Below are 15,275 nucleotides of genomic sequence, written 5' to 3'. Positions count from 1 at the left end.
ATTTAACTTAGGACAGCAGGTACATGTGGAAGTCCAGCAGTATGGCTACATTCACGAATGTCTTGGTTGAACTTGGACAATATACAGGGGGTGCATAAGGCTTCCTTTTGGACTACAGATGCTACTGACCAGGCCTGGGAGCAGTGCTGCCAACCACATTCACAATTTCAAATTTTCTGGTGGCCTCATACCAAAAGTGAATAAATAAGCAAATAAAGCAGGTGAAATTAATATTAACAATTTTTGACCCTATAGATCCAATAATTCGGCATGAAAGCATGTAATCCATATGTCTAAATGAGGTGTTGTTGTCCTGAGTAGTAGTGTGTGTTGTGCTTGGACATCACATCTCAGTTTGGACTGGACATGGAGGTGATGAGGGGCTCCAAGGAGTGAGCAGCACCATATTGAATCCGTGCTGGTCTAGAGAACACAAATGGTGACTGACAGGCTAAGCTTGCCCACGTGTAGCTCATCAGGCCCTGAGGCCCCTGCACTCTGATAAGGTGGCTTCCCCTAGCCTAGTGTTTCCTTCAAGTTTCCAGGATTATAGCAAAGTAGTCCCAGAATGCGCCAAAGTAGTCATGAGTTGGTGCATTCCTTCCCTCACTCACCGGCTCGTGCGTTCCTGTATTCATTAGAGTGCACAAAACACTCATCAGTGTTTACCCCAACCTCACTCTTCTCTTCATTGTTTTAAGTATTTGTTTATCAGAGTTACAGAGAGTGAAAGAGAGAGAGAGAGAGAGAGAGAGAAAATCTTCCATCCACTAGTTCACTCCCCACATAGCTGGGCCGGGTCAAAGCCAGGAGCCTGGAACTTCATCTGGGTCCCCCATGTGAGTGCAGGGGCCCAAGGTCTTGGGCCATCTTCCACTGCTTTCCTTGACACAGTAGCAGGGAGCTGGATCAGAAGTGGAGCAGCCGGGACTCAAACCAGCGCCCATATGGGAAGCCAGCGGTGCAGTTGGCAGCTTAACCCACGGCACCGCAGTGCCAGCCCCAGCCCCCATCAGTTTTGGAGGACAACATAGAACCACCAAGTGGAAACTCTCTGACCCTTCCCAACACAGTGGCTGAGCCTCCACCATGAGCGGGACCCCTCCTTGCTGCCTGCTCAGGATGTTCTGCTACTCACCCTCGCCCTTTCTGAACTGGCTCCTTCCGGTGAACACCTAACCATGCCCACACCGCTCCTGTACCATGAAACCCTCCCTCAGCCCCAGGTCCCCCCGCGCCCCCCCCCCCAGCTGCCCCTCTGTCTCTGCGCCTCCCCACCAGCCCCAGGTTCCCCCACCCACCCTGGTTTGGAGAGCAAGTCTGCACCAAATATCATGGAGGTGGCTCTTCCCAACGTTGATTTTGCCTGGGAAAATTTGGAGGACTTACCTGAATTTGATACAGGACGTGTGTACAAGAGTATTCCAAAGAGTTTGTAGAAAATTATGTTGAAAGTTTATTTTGGTGCAAAAAATTTTCAAAAACCATGCATGTGAGGGGTCTTCAAAACGTTCATGAAAAATGCATATTGTGAAAAACTTATGCAAGGGTTTCAAAAATTTTTGCAGCAAAATAAATTTACCTTTTAATTCCATTTTAAATGTTTGCTTATTTATTTATGTGAAAGGCTGAGCTACATAGGAGAGGGAGAGAGAGGGAGAGAGAGAGAGATAGAGAGAGAGAGAGAGAGAATCTTCCATCCAAATGCCTGGAACTACCAGTTCTGGGCCAGGCCAAAACCAGAAGCCAGGAACTCCATCCTGGTCTCCCACATGGGTGGCAGGGGTCCAAGCACTTGGGCCATCTTCTGCTGCTTTCCCAGGTGCATTAGCAGGGAGCTGGATTGGAAGCAGAGCAGCTGGGACTTAAACTGGCACTCCAATTCGGGATGCTGGCATTGTAAATGGTGGCTTAACCCATTGTGCCACAATGCCAACCCCTTCTTTTTTAAGATTTAGTTATTTACTTTATTTGAAAGGCAGGATTACAGAGAGGGAAGGAAAAACAGAGACAGAGAAAAATCTTCCATATGCTGGTTCACTCTCCAAATGGTTGCAATGGCCAGAGCTGGGCCAGGCTGAAGCCAGGAGCCTGAATTTCCATCTGGGTCTCCACATGGGTGGCAGGAACCCAAGCACCCAGACCATCTTTTGTTGTTTTCCCAGGCACGTTAGCAGGGAGCTGGATCAGAAGTGGAGCTGCTGGGACTTGAACCCATGCTCATATGGAATGCCTATGTTACAGGCACCAACTTAACCCTCTGTGCCACAGTGCCAGCCCCTTGCCAACTGTCTTTGATCCTTTTCTCTCCATTCTCTCCCCTGAAGAACTTGGACCTTCGGTCATCACCTTATGTTAATAACAATCAAATACTTTTTTTTAAATGAGTCAGATAGGAAATATCTTTGTCTTTGTAGCAACAGCTCAACTCTGCCTTTGTAGCATGAGAGTAGCCACAGACAACACCTAAATGAATGATCGTGATTGTGCAATAAAAGTTCATTTACAAAATCAAGCAATGCACTGGGGTTGGCCACCAGACTGTGGTTCAACAACCTCTGAAATACTTCACCTAAGCTCAGACCTGTCTGGCTATGGGCAGCAGTTGTCCTGAGCAGTAGTCGAAGAATGGCCAGGGGCCCATTTAGAGACAGCAGAGTCTCTGTAGCTGACTGATCTCACTAATGTCCCAACTCTGCCACTCACTACCGCCTACCAGCTGTGTGACCTGGGGCCAGGTGCTTAACCCTCCTGTGCTCAGCTACCTCATCTACAAAATGGGAATAAGAACAGCAGTGTCTCACAATAGCATCATAATAATTGTTGGGCAACTTCAATGCATCCATGCATGTGAAATCCATACAACAGTGCCTGTTAGTGCTATAAAAATGGTAGGCTATTAAAGGGCTCCCCTCTGCCTTAAGCCCCACTGGTGCAAGTGTTATAGTGGGAATATGGATGATAAAGAAGGAAACAGTCATTCTCTTAGTATCTGACCTCCAGACCAATCCCAGCTGACCTTGTCTTCGGCACATTTCAAGTCAAAGTCACAGCTCCACTCCTCCCCTGGCCTGTCTCGTTTGCTCCTCCTCCGTGGATCAACCACAGTCAATTCACCACCCACCCCGATGCGCCTTGGAACGACTTTCCAGCACTGAGCTCACAAACCAGCAGTTTAAAGTCACAGCACTCAGACGGCGCCGTGCAGCCCTGGGCCGTGGTTTCGGAAATGCCAGCCCCACAACAAAACTGAAAGGACGCAGATCCAACTGATTTTTGACAATGATGATAGGACAGTGAAAGAGTCTTTTCAACAGATGCAGCTGAAACAACTGAGCGTCCACAGGCAAAGTGCATGCATCTCATCTCCTACCTCATGCCGCATATAAAAATTCACTCAAAATGGGCCAGAGGAAAAGCTCTGGAAAGGGCCAGTGTTGTGGCACAGCAGGTTAAGCTACCACTCGCCGTGCTGGCATCCCATGGCAGAGCGCCAGTTTGAGTCCCTGCTACTCTGCTTTCAATCCGGCTCCCTGCTGATGTACTGGGGAAGCCAGTAGAAGGGGCCCAAGTACTTGAGCCCATAGAGGAAAGCTGGAGGGAGTTCCAGGTTCCTGCCTTCAGCCTGGCCCAGCTCTGGCTGTTGTGGCCATTTGGGGAGTGTACTGGAGATAGAAGATCTCTCTCCCACCTCCCCACATCACACTGCCTTCCTAATAAATACATATTTTCTTTAAAGTCCTGGGAAAACTGGTGATAGCTGCACAATATTATAAATAGGTTTAATGTGACTGAACTGTACACTTAAAAAGATTAAAAATGGTTAATTTTTTCTTCTGGGTATTCTACTGCAGTAGAAAAGATTGTTAAATGGATCATAGCTCCAAACGTAATAGCTAAAACTGTAAAAGTTCTAGAATAAAACATACCAAAAAAATCTGTCTGAGCTTGCATTAGACAAAGAGCTTTTAGATATGAAAGCGAAACCATGATTATGGGCAGGTGCTTGGTTAAGATACTACTTAGGACACCCACATCCCGTATCACCATGCCTGAGTCCAAGTCCTGCCCCCCGGTTCCAGCTTCCTGCTAACGTTCGTCATGGGAGACAACAGCTGACAACTCCGGGAGACCCAGATTGAGTTTCTGGCCCCTGGCACTCCGTGTGGGATGCAGGTGTCCCAACAGGGGGCTCAACCATGAGGCCACACCCATCCCCACGTGGCCTTTCTGTTGCCCTGAATCGACTGAACTTGCCTGGCCCTCCAGATCTCCCCTTCCCCTACCTCTTCACTCCCCACCACTCCATGACTCTGCTGCCTCCTACATCCTGCACGCCTGGAAGGGCCTTTTCCCCAGACCGTACGTGAGTCCGGGGGAGAAACCCCGCCCTCTCCTGGACTCCCGGTGCAACTCCCTGACTGCCTTTCCAGTGTCCGGTGCTGCTCTTAAACCTGCGCTGGCAATGCCACCATCGGGTGGCTATTGAGAGTCCCCGCCTCCAGCTTTTCTAACTCATCTTTCAGTGTCTGAGAGTAGACGGTGCTGTCCAAGCAGAGCTCACAGAGCCTAGACCAGGACCCACACACTCCTGGCAGCCTCCTCCTCCACCCTAGTGATGCTTTCTTACCCTCCACCCAGCCTGTACCCAGCCAGATGCCCCAAGGGCCTTCCATGCTCATGTGTTCCCAGACATCCTAGGAGCTGATCACTTCCCCTGGCCTGTCCCGTGTATCTCTCCAAGGGCCACATGAGATTGGCCCACCAAGATGGTGCTACCTTCTGACTTAGAGGGACTCGAATTGTTTATATGAACAGGGGAGCTGCCAAACAACTGACCCAGGACCCTCACCCTAGGAGTGGCTCTGTCTAGCTCTATCTTGCACTGCACATGCCTGGGAAGGTTCTTGTCTCAATCTCCCTTGCACCCCCTCCCCACAGTAGTGCCAAGCTCAATGCCTTGCGCATAGTGGATACTCAGTAAGTATTTTTCAGAATGAATGCCTGAAGGAATCATAGCATCTCTTTTTAGCCATGGATCTTTGATTTTCTCGCACAAGTCTTAACATCTTCATCGTTCTTCTCAGGTGAGAGAGAGAGATTTCCATTGTCTCGTCCCAAGCCCTCCAGTCACTGACCTGACAGTTGGTGTGTGGTCAGCTTATCAAGAAGGAACCAACGGCCTCCGGACTCTGTTGGCAGAAAACTGCACCTGGACTTCAACTCTGAGACATGCGGAAGCAGCCAAACGGAGGGACGATGGCCAAGAGGCTCCAAGCCAAGCAGTCCAGCGGTTTGGATTGAGCAATGCTTTGGCTGCAGCCAGCTGCAGCGATAGAACGTATGTTTGTTGTGCTTTGCTTTTGGTCTTCTGCTCCAAGGTGGAGGATACTCTCCCAAGGGGGGAAGTGAAAAGGAAGAACCAGGCAGAGGAAAACTGACTTCATCCATCACTGAAATACTTCGTACCCGAAGCACAGCCACCTTGAGAGAAGAACATGGTGTCAGCTCTTCACAGTCACCTGCTTGGGGGGCTTGGGTTTGGTCCTGACCCAGAGGGAAATACAACACCAGCAAGAGGGCCCCCCCCCAGCACCTGAGCACTCACAGCCAAGCCTGGGCTTGGCCCCAGTGGACATATGAGAAAAGATGATGGACAGAGCCACCAAGAGGGCGGGAGGCCTGCTGTTGCCAGGTCCACCCACGTGGCTCACAATGACTGCGTGAGGTCATGGAATGTTGAGGAGGACATGCATGTGGCTCCTCAGTCACAGAGTCGCAGGAGGGTGGTTATCCTTTTGCTGGGGCTGCCGGGAAGAGAGCTGTGTGCCACTGTCCCTGATGATCTGGAGAAGGGACTGCCTCTCCCAGGCATAAATGGGGTCAAGATCATGCACGCCCAGTGACCACCAGGGCCCACTCTCCCTGGGGCTCACTGGGAAGAGGCTTAACTAGAGGCTCCCCTGGGATTGGCCGGGGTTGGGGGTCCCACACAAAGTTTGAGACAGAGGCGAATGAGCAAGCATGCTTCCTAGGGAAGCAACAGAAAGGTGGCAAGAAGCTGACAGCAACCCTCAGGAGAGTCCTGACACCATGGACAGTGACACACCTCTTGAGCTCGAGACACAAGGTGAAAAGTCTCCCACCTCTCACCACGCAGGCCCTTCCGGGCCCTGCAGTGCAGTCCCCAGTGATCACAGCACCCTGGAAGCCCACTTCATTGCTTCCTGGGACCCTCTAGGATTGGGGAGATGGCTTGGCTCCCAGGTCCAGCACACAGTGAGAGTTGGATGCAGAGCTGTGTTGGAGCTGGGGTGCACCAGCCCTGGCCAGCTTTCATTCTTACTTGGCCATCTGCTTGATGTCCTGTTGGTAGCCTGAATTCAGCCGTGTTGGAATATTTACACCACGTGAATTGGCTCATGCTATCAATCAGGATGTTCCTGGTATAGTCCCTCCCACCCTCTCGAGGAAGCCAATTGTTAACTATTTGCCAATATTCTACTGGTTGAATGAAATTCTAATATTGTCTGATCACCCAACTAGTCATTTGGCCTCTCAATGATCACATGTCATAACTTCCAGGCCATTGCTACCTGCATCCCATACCACACAGACCTTGTCTTACAAGCTAGGAAATGAATGCTGGGCCTGCAGACAAGGACTAAGAAAGACACATGCCTGTGTGGACCCCCTAGGAACCCACCATCTGAGGATCTGAGTGGTCAAAACTTGGGACCCCAGCCACAGTGCTCAGCACACCCCAAGAATAGGCAGGCTAAACTCTGCCAGGCCGCCCAGAGGCACAGTGTCTTCCCTAAGCTGCTGGGTCCTGCTGGTGTCACAGGACTGAGTTCTGGACCTTCTGTATAGCTTCCAGAAGCCCATGGCTGGTCCCAGACCAGCAGCCAATGGTGGGAAAACCACATGCAGCAGGTGCAGCGCACTGGTGTGAGGGCAACTGTGCTCCTGTCTATAACAGCTCATTAAACTCTGAGGCACGTGGTTACTCAGAGCGATGGATTCCACCCAAGCAGGTTTTCAAGCCCCTCCTTCTTCCTGGCCATAAAATGATCCATGTGGGTTGGGTTAGAAGCTTCTTGTTGAGAAACCAGATCAAATTCTTAGACTCAGCTTCTCTCGAGCTCCCTGGAACTGCTCCTGGTCCATTTCCAAGTTACCACCTGCTCCACTCTGCCCCTCCCCAGCACCTTTTGTGCCCACCAAGGGGGATGCCCAGGCACCAGGCATGCCCCTTCACCTGGAAGAGCAAGTGCAGACCCTGAAGCCCACCCAGGTGTACGAGGAGAGGGAAGCGTAAGCAAGGAGCCCGCCCCCACCACAGCCCCTCACAGGGAACAGGGTGGCAGCAGCCAGTGTGAGGGGACACAGCCAAGTCTTTAACACAAGAGCCCACGGCAGGCAGCTTTGTGCTGGGAACTGTGCCTTGTGGTAGAACGAGGCCTCCCTGGCCACACAGGCCACCTTGAGCCACGTGCAGCTGATGGGGGGAATGGGGTGGGCTGGGGAAGGGGTGAAAGGCCACAGCTAGAACCTGGGATGTGGGAGCCGCGCAGGTTTCAGTCCCATTCATTCTCACAATCAGAGATGTGTTCCCCTCTCCCCCAGAGGAGACGGAGAGCCTGCTGGCGCCACACAGCAGCGACGAAACGCTCTACTGTGAGGCCGAAGCGCCCTCGACTGTGATGAAGGAGAAGTCAGCCTGGGAGACCTCAGAAACAGACCTGGAGGCTGAGGGTGAGAGTGGGCCGGGAGGAGGTCCCCCCACCCCACAGCGTCCCCAGAAGCTGGGCGAATCCAGCACTGCCAGGCGGGCATCTGGCAGAGACTGAGGCAGGCACGCCCCAGGCTCAGTGTGATGCCACATTCTGCCACTCCCCCTCCTCTTCCTCCTCCTCCTCTTCCTCCTCCTCCTCTTCCTCCTCCTCTCCCCGCCCCCACATCAGCTTGCTGGAGCCTGAACCAAAACACCAAGAGGGCCTTCTGTCTTCTAAGTGCTCCCCTCCGTGGGGCCTGGTCTGATCTTTGCAACAAGCCCAGGGGCTGACAGTTGTCACCATCACCTGCCTTTTCCAGACGAGAAAACCGAGGCTTAAAGAGACAGTGTGAGTTGCCCAAGCCCACCATGCTGGCCCTTGCCTTTCTGGACCTTGCCGATGATCTGAGTATTCCATATTCCAGGGCCCAGGCGCGTCTGGCTGGCCCATCTCACATCCCAGTGACTTTCCCAGCATCACCTTTTTTTTTTTAAAAAAAAAAAAAAAAGACTTATTTATTTGAGAAGGAGAGTTGCAGAGAGAGAAAGATCTTCCATCTTCTGGTTCACTCCCCAAATGGCCACGAGCCAGGAGCCTGGAACTCCGTCCAGGTTACTGACATGGGTGGCCGGGTCCCAAGCACTTGGGCCATCTTCTGCTGCCTTCCCAGGAGCATTAGCAAGGAGCAGAAGCAGAAGCAGAGCTGCTGGGACTCAAACCAGAGCTCATACACAATGCTGGCGTCACACGTGGGCAGCGGTTTACCTGGCTGTGCCTCAATGCTGGCCCCACGATCACCTTACGGCTCTTCTTTCCCCTGTAAACCCACGCCTGCCTGAGCATCAGGGGCCAGTTGAGTTGGAGCAGAGACTGGTACTGCAAACACCACCCCCACCCGCTCTCTCCTCCAAGTTTCCCCAAGGAGAGGAAGTACCGAAAAGAACATCTGTGAAGCAGCGGAGAGTGATGTCATCCCATTGGATGGGACCAGCCTCAAGCTTCCCAGTCCAAGACTAGCCCAGGCACCATTCTTCTCCCGTGTTCCTGTAGCGGGCGGCAGGCAGGGAGGCTCGGGAGCGGAGGCGGAGCCTCGTGCCGCTGAATTGTGCAGGGTGTGTGCACAGGGTCAGCTCCAGACCCCTTCTCCGCGGCCAGCACTCAGCTTCCCTCCTCTTCTCCGCTGACCTCTTGCCTTGCCGTGTTGCTCTTTCTCTTGTCCACGTCAAAGCTGGCACAAATACTGCTCTCAGTGCCTGACTCCGTGGATGGAGGAGGTGGCGAAGTGCAAGCCCAGAGGTTTTGCCCAGGGCTTCTGCTTCTGTCTCCCCTGCTCTCTTCCCCACCCGCAGCGAGCGATCACAGGTGCCACTGCTGCCGGTCACGTAGAATCAGGGCGGGCATTAGATGCGGCAGTCAAGACGCCCACGTCCCATACCAGAGTAGCTGCGTTTGAGTGCTGGCCTCGCCTGACTCCAGCCTCTTGCTAATGGGCACGCTGGGAGACAGCAGTGGTGGCTCAAGTGCTGGGGTCCCTGTCTCGTGGGAAAACTGGATTGTGTTGTACACTCCTTGCTTCAGCCGGGCCCAGCCCCCAGCTGCTGTGGGCATTTGGATGGAATCTCTCTCTCTCTCTGCCTGCCCCCCACCCCCACCCCACCCCCACTTTTCAAATAAATTTAAAAATAAATGAAAAACAAACACAGTGAATACAGCTAGAAAGGTTCAGCACCAAACAGCAGAATTAGTTCCAAGGACAAAACTAGGGGTTACCGTCCCTACTTTGGCCAACAGGAACCTCCAAAGGCTGAATTTGGCTCCAACAACCCTGACCCAAGCAGAAACCTGGGCTCAGCTGCTCTGGCTTCCAGCGCCCCTGCAGCTGGTGCTGAGAAGGTGGGAATGGGGCTGGAAGGATTTGCTGGGCAGACACGAGATGAGACTGGCAGGAGCCGCAAACTGGCAGCCAGGACCGAAGACAGACAGAGGGAAGCAGGGTTTGCTCACTGGAGAACTGGGTACCCTAGGGGACATCTAGCCAACCAGGGAGTAGAGGGTTGCTCCTGGCATCCTGTGGGTACAGCCCAGGGATCCTACTAAATACCCTGCAATGTATAGAGCCAACCCCTCCCAGCAGAGAAAGATCCAACTCAAAATGTCAGCAGGGCTGAGGTAGAGAAATGCGCTGCATGACCATCCCAGGAGAAGGCAGATCTGTAGTTGTGCATGCAGGACTGGCCTCCCCGTGAGGCTGCTGTACTGCCACCAACAGAGCTCTCCTTGTCTGCAAAGGCTGGGTGCGGGTTGGCCAAAGGCCCCGGGATCTGAAGGAAAACAGATGCAGACATAGACGCCAGCTGGCCACAAGAGGCCCTGCCGGCCACTGGACTTGCCTAATGAGGACGCCACCGCAGGGCACCCAGGATCCTGGAAGGCCCAGCACCCATTGACCACAGGCCAGGCTGAGCTAGAGCCTAAGAAGTAAAGACCCCAAGGGGCTGGGGTGCGAAAGCGGAGTCCCCACTTCTGTTAGGTGGTTCAAGCACCTGTCAGCTGCGTGCATGTTTCCAGGGTGGAAGCGTCACGGTAAAGCCTCAGACACAAGTCCCCACCCGACCTGCGTGCCTTCCTGTCTTGCACTGACTTGCATCTCCAGACACCTACTCTGTGCTACTTGGGTTTTGTTTCTTCAGCTGCTACTTCTCCAAGTCTTTGATGAAACTTTAGTCACGGCTCTCGGCATTCTCTTGGTGGCTGCCAAGCTAAACTGAGAAGGGGACACCCTCAACCATCCAAAGTCACCAGCTTCGGGGACAGGCATTTGGCCTAGTGGTTAAGACAGTTAACCACATCCCATGGGGCCGGCACTGTGGTGTAGCGGGCAAAGCCGCCTCCTGCGGTGCTGGCATCCCGGCTGCTCCACTTCCAAACCAGCTCTCTGCTATGGCCTGGGAAACCAGTGGAGGATGACCCGAGTGCTTGGACCCCTGCACCCATGTGGAAGACCCAGAAGAGGCTCCTGGCCTCTGGCTTCCAGTTGGCCCAGCTCTGGCCATTGCAGCCATTTGGGAAGTGAACCAGCGGATGGAAGAGCTCCCTGTTTCAGCCTCTCTGTAACTCTGCCTTTCAAATAATAAATGAATGGATCTTTAAAAAAAGAAAGTGCTCACATCCCACATCGGAGGGCCTGGAGATGGTTCCTGACTCCAGCTTCCTGCTAATGCAGACTCTGGAGTACCTGGGTCTCTGCCACCCAAATGAGAGACTCGGACTGAGTTCTGGCTCCCAGCTTTGGCCTCATCCTAGCCCCAGCCATTGTGGCCATTTGGAGAGAGTGAATTAGTGGATGAAAGCGCTCTATCTAAAAAAAAAAAAAAAAAAGATTGTCATCCGCCCTTGACCACTATTTTGGCCTTGCAGAGGTGTCCCAAAGTGGACCAGGGGGCTGGGCCTTCACTTGTCCCCTAGGGTCCATTGCTACCTGCAGCCAGCCTGGGAAGGCAGGGTAAGGGCACCTGCTCCTCTGTCCTGGGAAAGCTGGGGGCACGAAACCAGGAGCCACATGTCTTACCCAAAGGATGACGTCCCTCGGGGGCTTTCTGTACCTGGGGTCTCCTGTTCCACTCCCAGCCGACTTTCAGGATTGGAGCAGGCTCCTATAGCCCATACTACTCACAGGGCCAGCTCCCCCAGTGGAGGAGCGAGTGTTGCCTGGGGTTGGAGGGAAGCCCAGGCAAAAGTGGAAGAAAAACGCTACTTCCTCCTGTCTTTCTCTGCAGATAACGAGAAGTTTTTCACCACTGGACAAAGGGAGCTGTACCTGGAGGCCTGCAAGCTGTTGAGCGTCGTGCCTGTCTCCTACTTCATCCGGAACATGGAAGAGCCCTACATGAATCTCAACCACCATGGGCTCGGCCCCAAGGGCACCAAGGCTATTGCCATAGCCCTGGTGGTGAGCATCCCCACGGGGCACACGGAGGCTGGTGGAGGCAGGGGGTTGACAGGGTGGCAGCCCCTAGGCCCAAGGAGCCCCTAGTAGGTAGCCCGCCTGCAGCTTTTATGCCATCTGGGCTATGCCCGGCTGCCCGTTGATTTCCCCAACAGGTATGGACTCGGCTTCAGCTCCTGGAAGGAGCGGCTGGAGGCCAGGGCCTTACACGTCTGCACCCTTTCTGTTTTAGAAGCAAAGGCGCCCGCACTGGGGGCCTGGGGAACGTGGCTGAGCTGGGCTCGGCCTGGGCCCCAGTTCATGTAAGAGCACAGTATGAAACGCCAGCCTGCCCTCTCCATCCCCGAGCACACCTTCACTGGGGAAGACTTCCAACAGTTCCTGGAAATAGACTTAATGTGTTTCCATTAGAACAAAACCTGTGGCAATCCATGCCTGTTTTTTTTTTTTTTTTCACTTGTATGCATTTTCCATGAATTTTTTGAAGACCCTTGTATGCATGGGTTTTTAAATTTTTTGCACCAAAATAAGCTTATCTTTTAAGTCCATTTTCCCAGGAGCTTTTCGAAGTGCCCTGGTATAAACGGATTCATGGCCGAAGCATTCCATTCAGTGCCTGCCTTCCGCAACAGGGCACTTCAGAGCCGAAGTGCTTTCCCACAAGAGTAATGTTATCCCTCGACTCAGCACTATGGAGCAAAGACATGACATCGAATTCCTGGTAGCTTTATGTAATTGTAACTGATTGCGCACCAGCCTGACTCACGTCACAGAGAAGTAGAACGTGCAACACTGTACATCAGCACAACCCTGGGTGTCCCCTTAGGGAGACAAGAGGAAGCTGCATTTCCAAGGAGCTCAGGAAGGGTGAGATATAGATGGTTCCTCAGCGGTGATTCTGGGGCAGGCATCTGGCCCAGTGGTGGATGCTGATCTTGCCACCTGTATCCATACCAGAGTCCCTGGGTCTAAGTCCCAGCTCTGCTTCCAATGCCAGCTGCCTGCTAATGTGTGCCCTAGGAGGCAGCAGATGATGGCCCAGGTGCTTGTGTTCCTACCACCCGAGTGGAAGACCCTAGTGGGCTTCCTGGCTCCTGCTTTGGCCTGGCCCAGCCCTGGCTGTTGTAGGCATTTGGGAAGTGAACCAGCAAATGGAAGATCGATCTCCCTCTGTCTCTCTTTCTTTGTCTCAGTTTCTCATGCCTTTCCATCTCTTTGCCTTTCAAATAAAATAAATCCCTTTTAATCTTATGGAAAAATTGAATTGAAAAAAAGTTTATTTTGGTGCAAAAAATTCAAAATCCATGTATAAACTTTTCATAATACACATTTTCTATAAACTTTTTAAAGACTTCTCATACACTGTCAAAAATGTTGGAGTACAAAATTATCCTCTCCCCTCAGGCTATATCTCTCTCAATTTTTTAAAGATTTATTTTGCTTATTTGAAAGGCAGAGTGACAGAGAGATGGTGAGAGACAGAGAGAGGTCTTCCATCCCCTGGTTTACTGCCCAAATGGCTGCAATGACCAGAGCTAGGCCAGGCCAAAGCCAGAAGCTTCTTACAGATCTCCCACATGGGCATAGGATCCCAAGCACTGGGCCATCCTCTGATGCTTTCCCAGGCCATAGCAGGGATCTGGATCCGAAGTGGAGCAGGGGCCAGCACTGTGATATAGTAGGCTAAGCTTCTGCCTGTGGCGCTGGCAGCCCATAGGGCCATTGGTTCATGTTCCAGCTGCTCCTCTTCTGATCCAGCTCTTTCCTATGGCCTGGGAAAGCAGTAGAAGATGGCCTAGGTGCTTGGGCCCCTGCACCCACGTGGGGAACCATGAAAGAAGCTCCTGGCTCCTGACTTCGGATTGGCTCAGCTCTGACTTTCGCAACCATTTGGGGATTGAATCAGCAGATGGAAGACGTTTCTCTCTGACTCTCCCTCTCTCTGTCTGTAACTCTATCTCTCAAATAAATAAATAACATCTTTTTTTTTTTAAAAGGAAAAAAAAAGAAAGTGGAGCAGCCACAACTTGAACCAGTGCCTATATGGGATGCCAGCGCCACACGCTGTGGCTTTAACGCACTGTACCACAGCGCTGGCCCAGGCTGCGTCTCTTGAGTCCTCCTTGTGCCTCTTACTTTTCATTGCTTTGACGGCCTTGTTCTAAATTCCCCCAGAATAAGCTCAGGGTTGTAGGCAGGCTCAGGGACAAGCTCATCCACTGTCTCCATGCCTTCAGAACGGCCGGCCTGCATCTGCATACATTTCCTATTACGACAATGAAATCCCTGAGGCTGGGCCGTGTACCGTCAGCACTAGCTGGACTCTGAGGAAGACTCCCCGACGGATGGCGTGGGAGAGGGAGCCATCACAGATGAGACAGGAAGCCAGAGAGACACGGGGCGGGGCCAGGCATGACCGTCCACTCGCCACCCCCCTCCACCACTACCAAGAAGTCCCACCGCCGCTTAACCTCCCTGGAAACCAAGCTGCCAACACACGGCCTCGTGGCGGGGGCGAGGTGGGGGTGAGGGCGGTTTACAAACTACACCCAAGCCACAGCACCCTCTCACCTGGCTGGGGTGTGCAAGAGGGTGGACACGTTCTGGGCACAGGTGGGCAGGCGCTGACTCGTGTCTCTCCCCCTCCCGGTGCGGTGGCTGAAGTCCAACACGACCATCATCAAGCTGGAGCTGGAGGACAATTGCATCATGGAGGAAGGCGTGCTGAGCCTGGTGGAGATGCTGCAGGAGAACTACTACCTGCAGGAGCTGGTACTGCGCCCGGCCCCGCCTCCCGCAGCACCCGGGGCTCGAGCCAGCGGCCCGCCTGCGGGCAATGGTCCGAGGGCCCCTGCCCTCCCAGGGTGACCTCTCAGAGGAGAGCCACGCCTCACAGGCTGCCCGGGGACTGTGGGAAACCCTCAGAAACTGTTTCTGTCTGGGCCTTAGGAGCCCTCCCTGGATAAATTTACCTCTCCATAGAGGACTTAGAGGGGACCTTCTTCAAGAACATGAAGGCATGAGCTAATATGAAATACAGAGTGCCTGGAGGTAGACAGTGGTGATGGTTACAAGCAACAGAAAAATACTTTTTTAAAAAGATTTATCGATTTATTTGAAAGGTCAAGTTACAGAGCGAGAAAAGGAGAGAGAGAGAGAGAGAGATTCTACCTGCTAGTTCACTCCCCAAATGGCCAGGCCAAAGCCATGAGCCAGGAGCTTCTTCCAGGTCTCCCATGTGGGTGCATGGCCCAGGGACTTCAGCCACCTTCTGCTGCTTTTCCAGGCACGTTAGGAGGGAGCTGGATCAGAAGTAGAGCAGCTGGGACTCGAACCAGCACACATATGGGATGCTGGCACTGCAGGCCGTGACTTAACCCACTATGCCTCAGGGCCGGCCTCAGAAAGATACTTCATACTATGGAACTGTAAACTTAAAAATGGTTGAGTGGGGCCGGCACTGTGGCGTAGCGGGTGAAGCCACCACCTGCAGTACCAGCATCCCATATGGGCTCCTGTTTGATTCCTGGCTGCTCCACTTCCAATCCAGC

General features: G+C 52.9%; 1 protein-coding gene across 1 annotated transcript in view; it reads left to right on the top strand.

Moving 5' to 3' along the window:
• Positions 1–15,275, top strand: part of LRRC74A (leucine rich repeat containing 74A) — a 36,356-nt gene that overhangs the window by 1,987 nt on the left and 19,094 nt on the right. Inside the window, exons 3-6 of the mRNA XM_062181316.1 lie at positions 5,088–6,130; positions 7,630–7,758; positions 11,555–11,727; positions 14,389–14,496. Coding sequence (XP_062037300.1) covers positions 6,025–6,130; positions 7,630–7,758; positions 11,555–11,727; positions 14,389–14,496 — 516 coding nt within the window. The 5' untranslated portion in view covers positions 5,088–6,024. The remainder of the gene's footprint in view (positions 1–5,087; positions 6,131–7,629; positions 7,759–11,554; positions 11,728–14,388; positions 14,497–15,275) is intronic.

The sequence above is a fragment of the Lepus europaeus genome, chromosome 22 (assembly GCF_033115175.1).
Source record: "Lepus europaeus isolate LE1 chromosome 22, mLepTim1.pri, whole genome shotgun sequence".
Lineage (NCBI taxonomy): Eukaryota > Metazoa > Chordata > Mammalia > Lagomorpha > Leporidae > Lepus > Lepus europaeus.
This window is presented reverse-complemented; position numbering and strand designations above follow the sequence as displayed.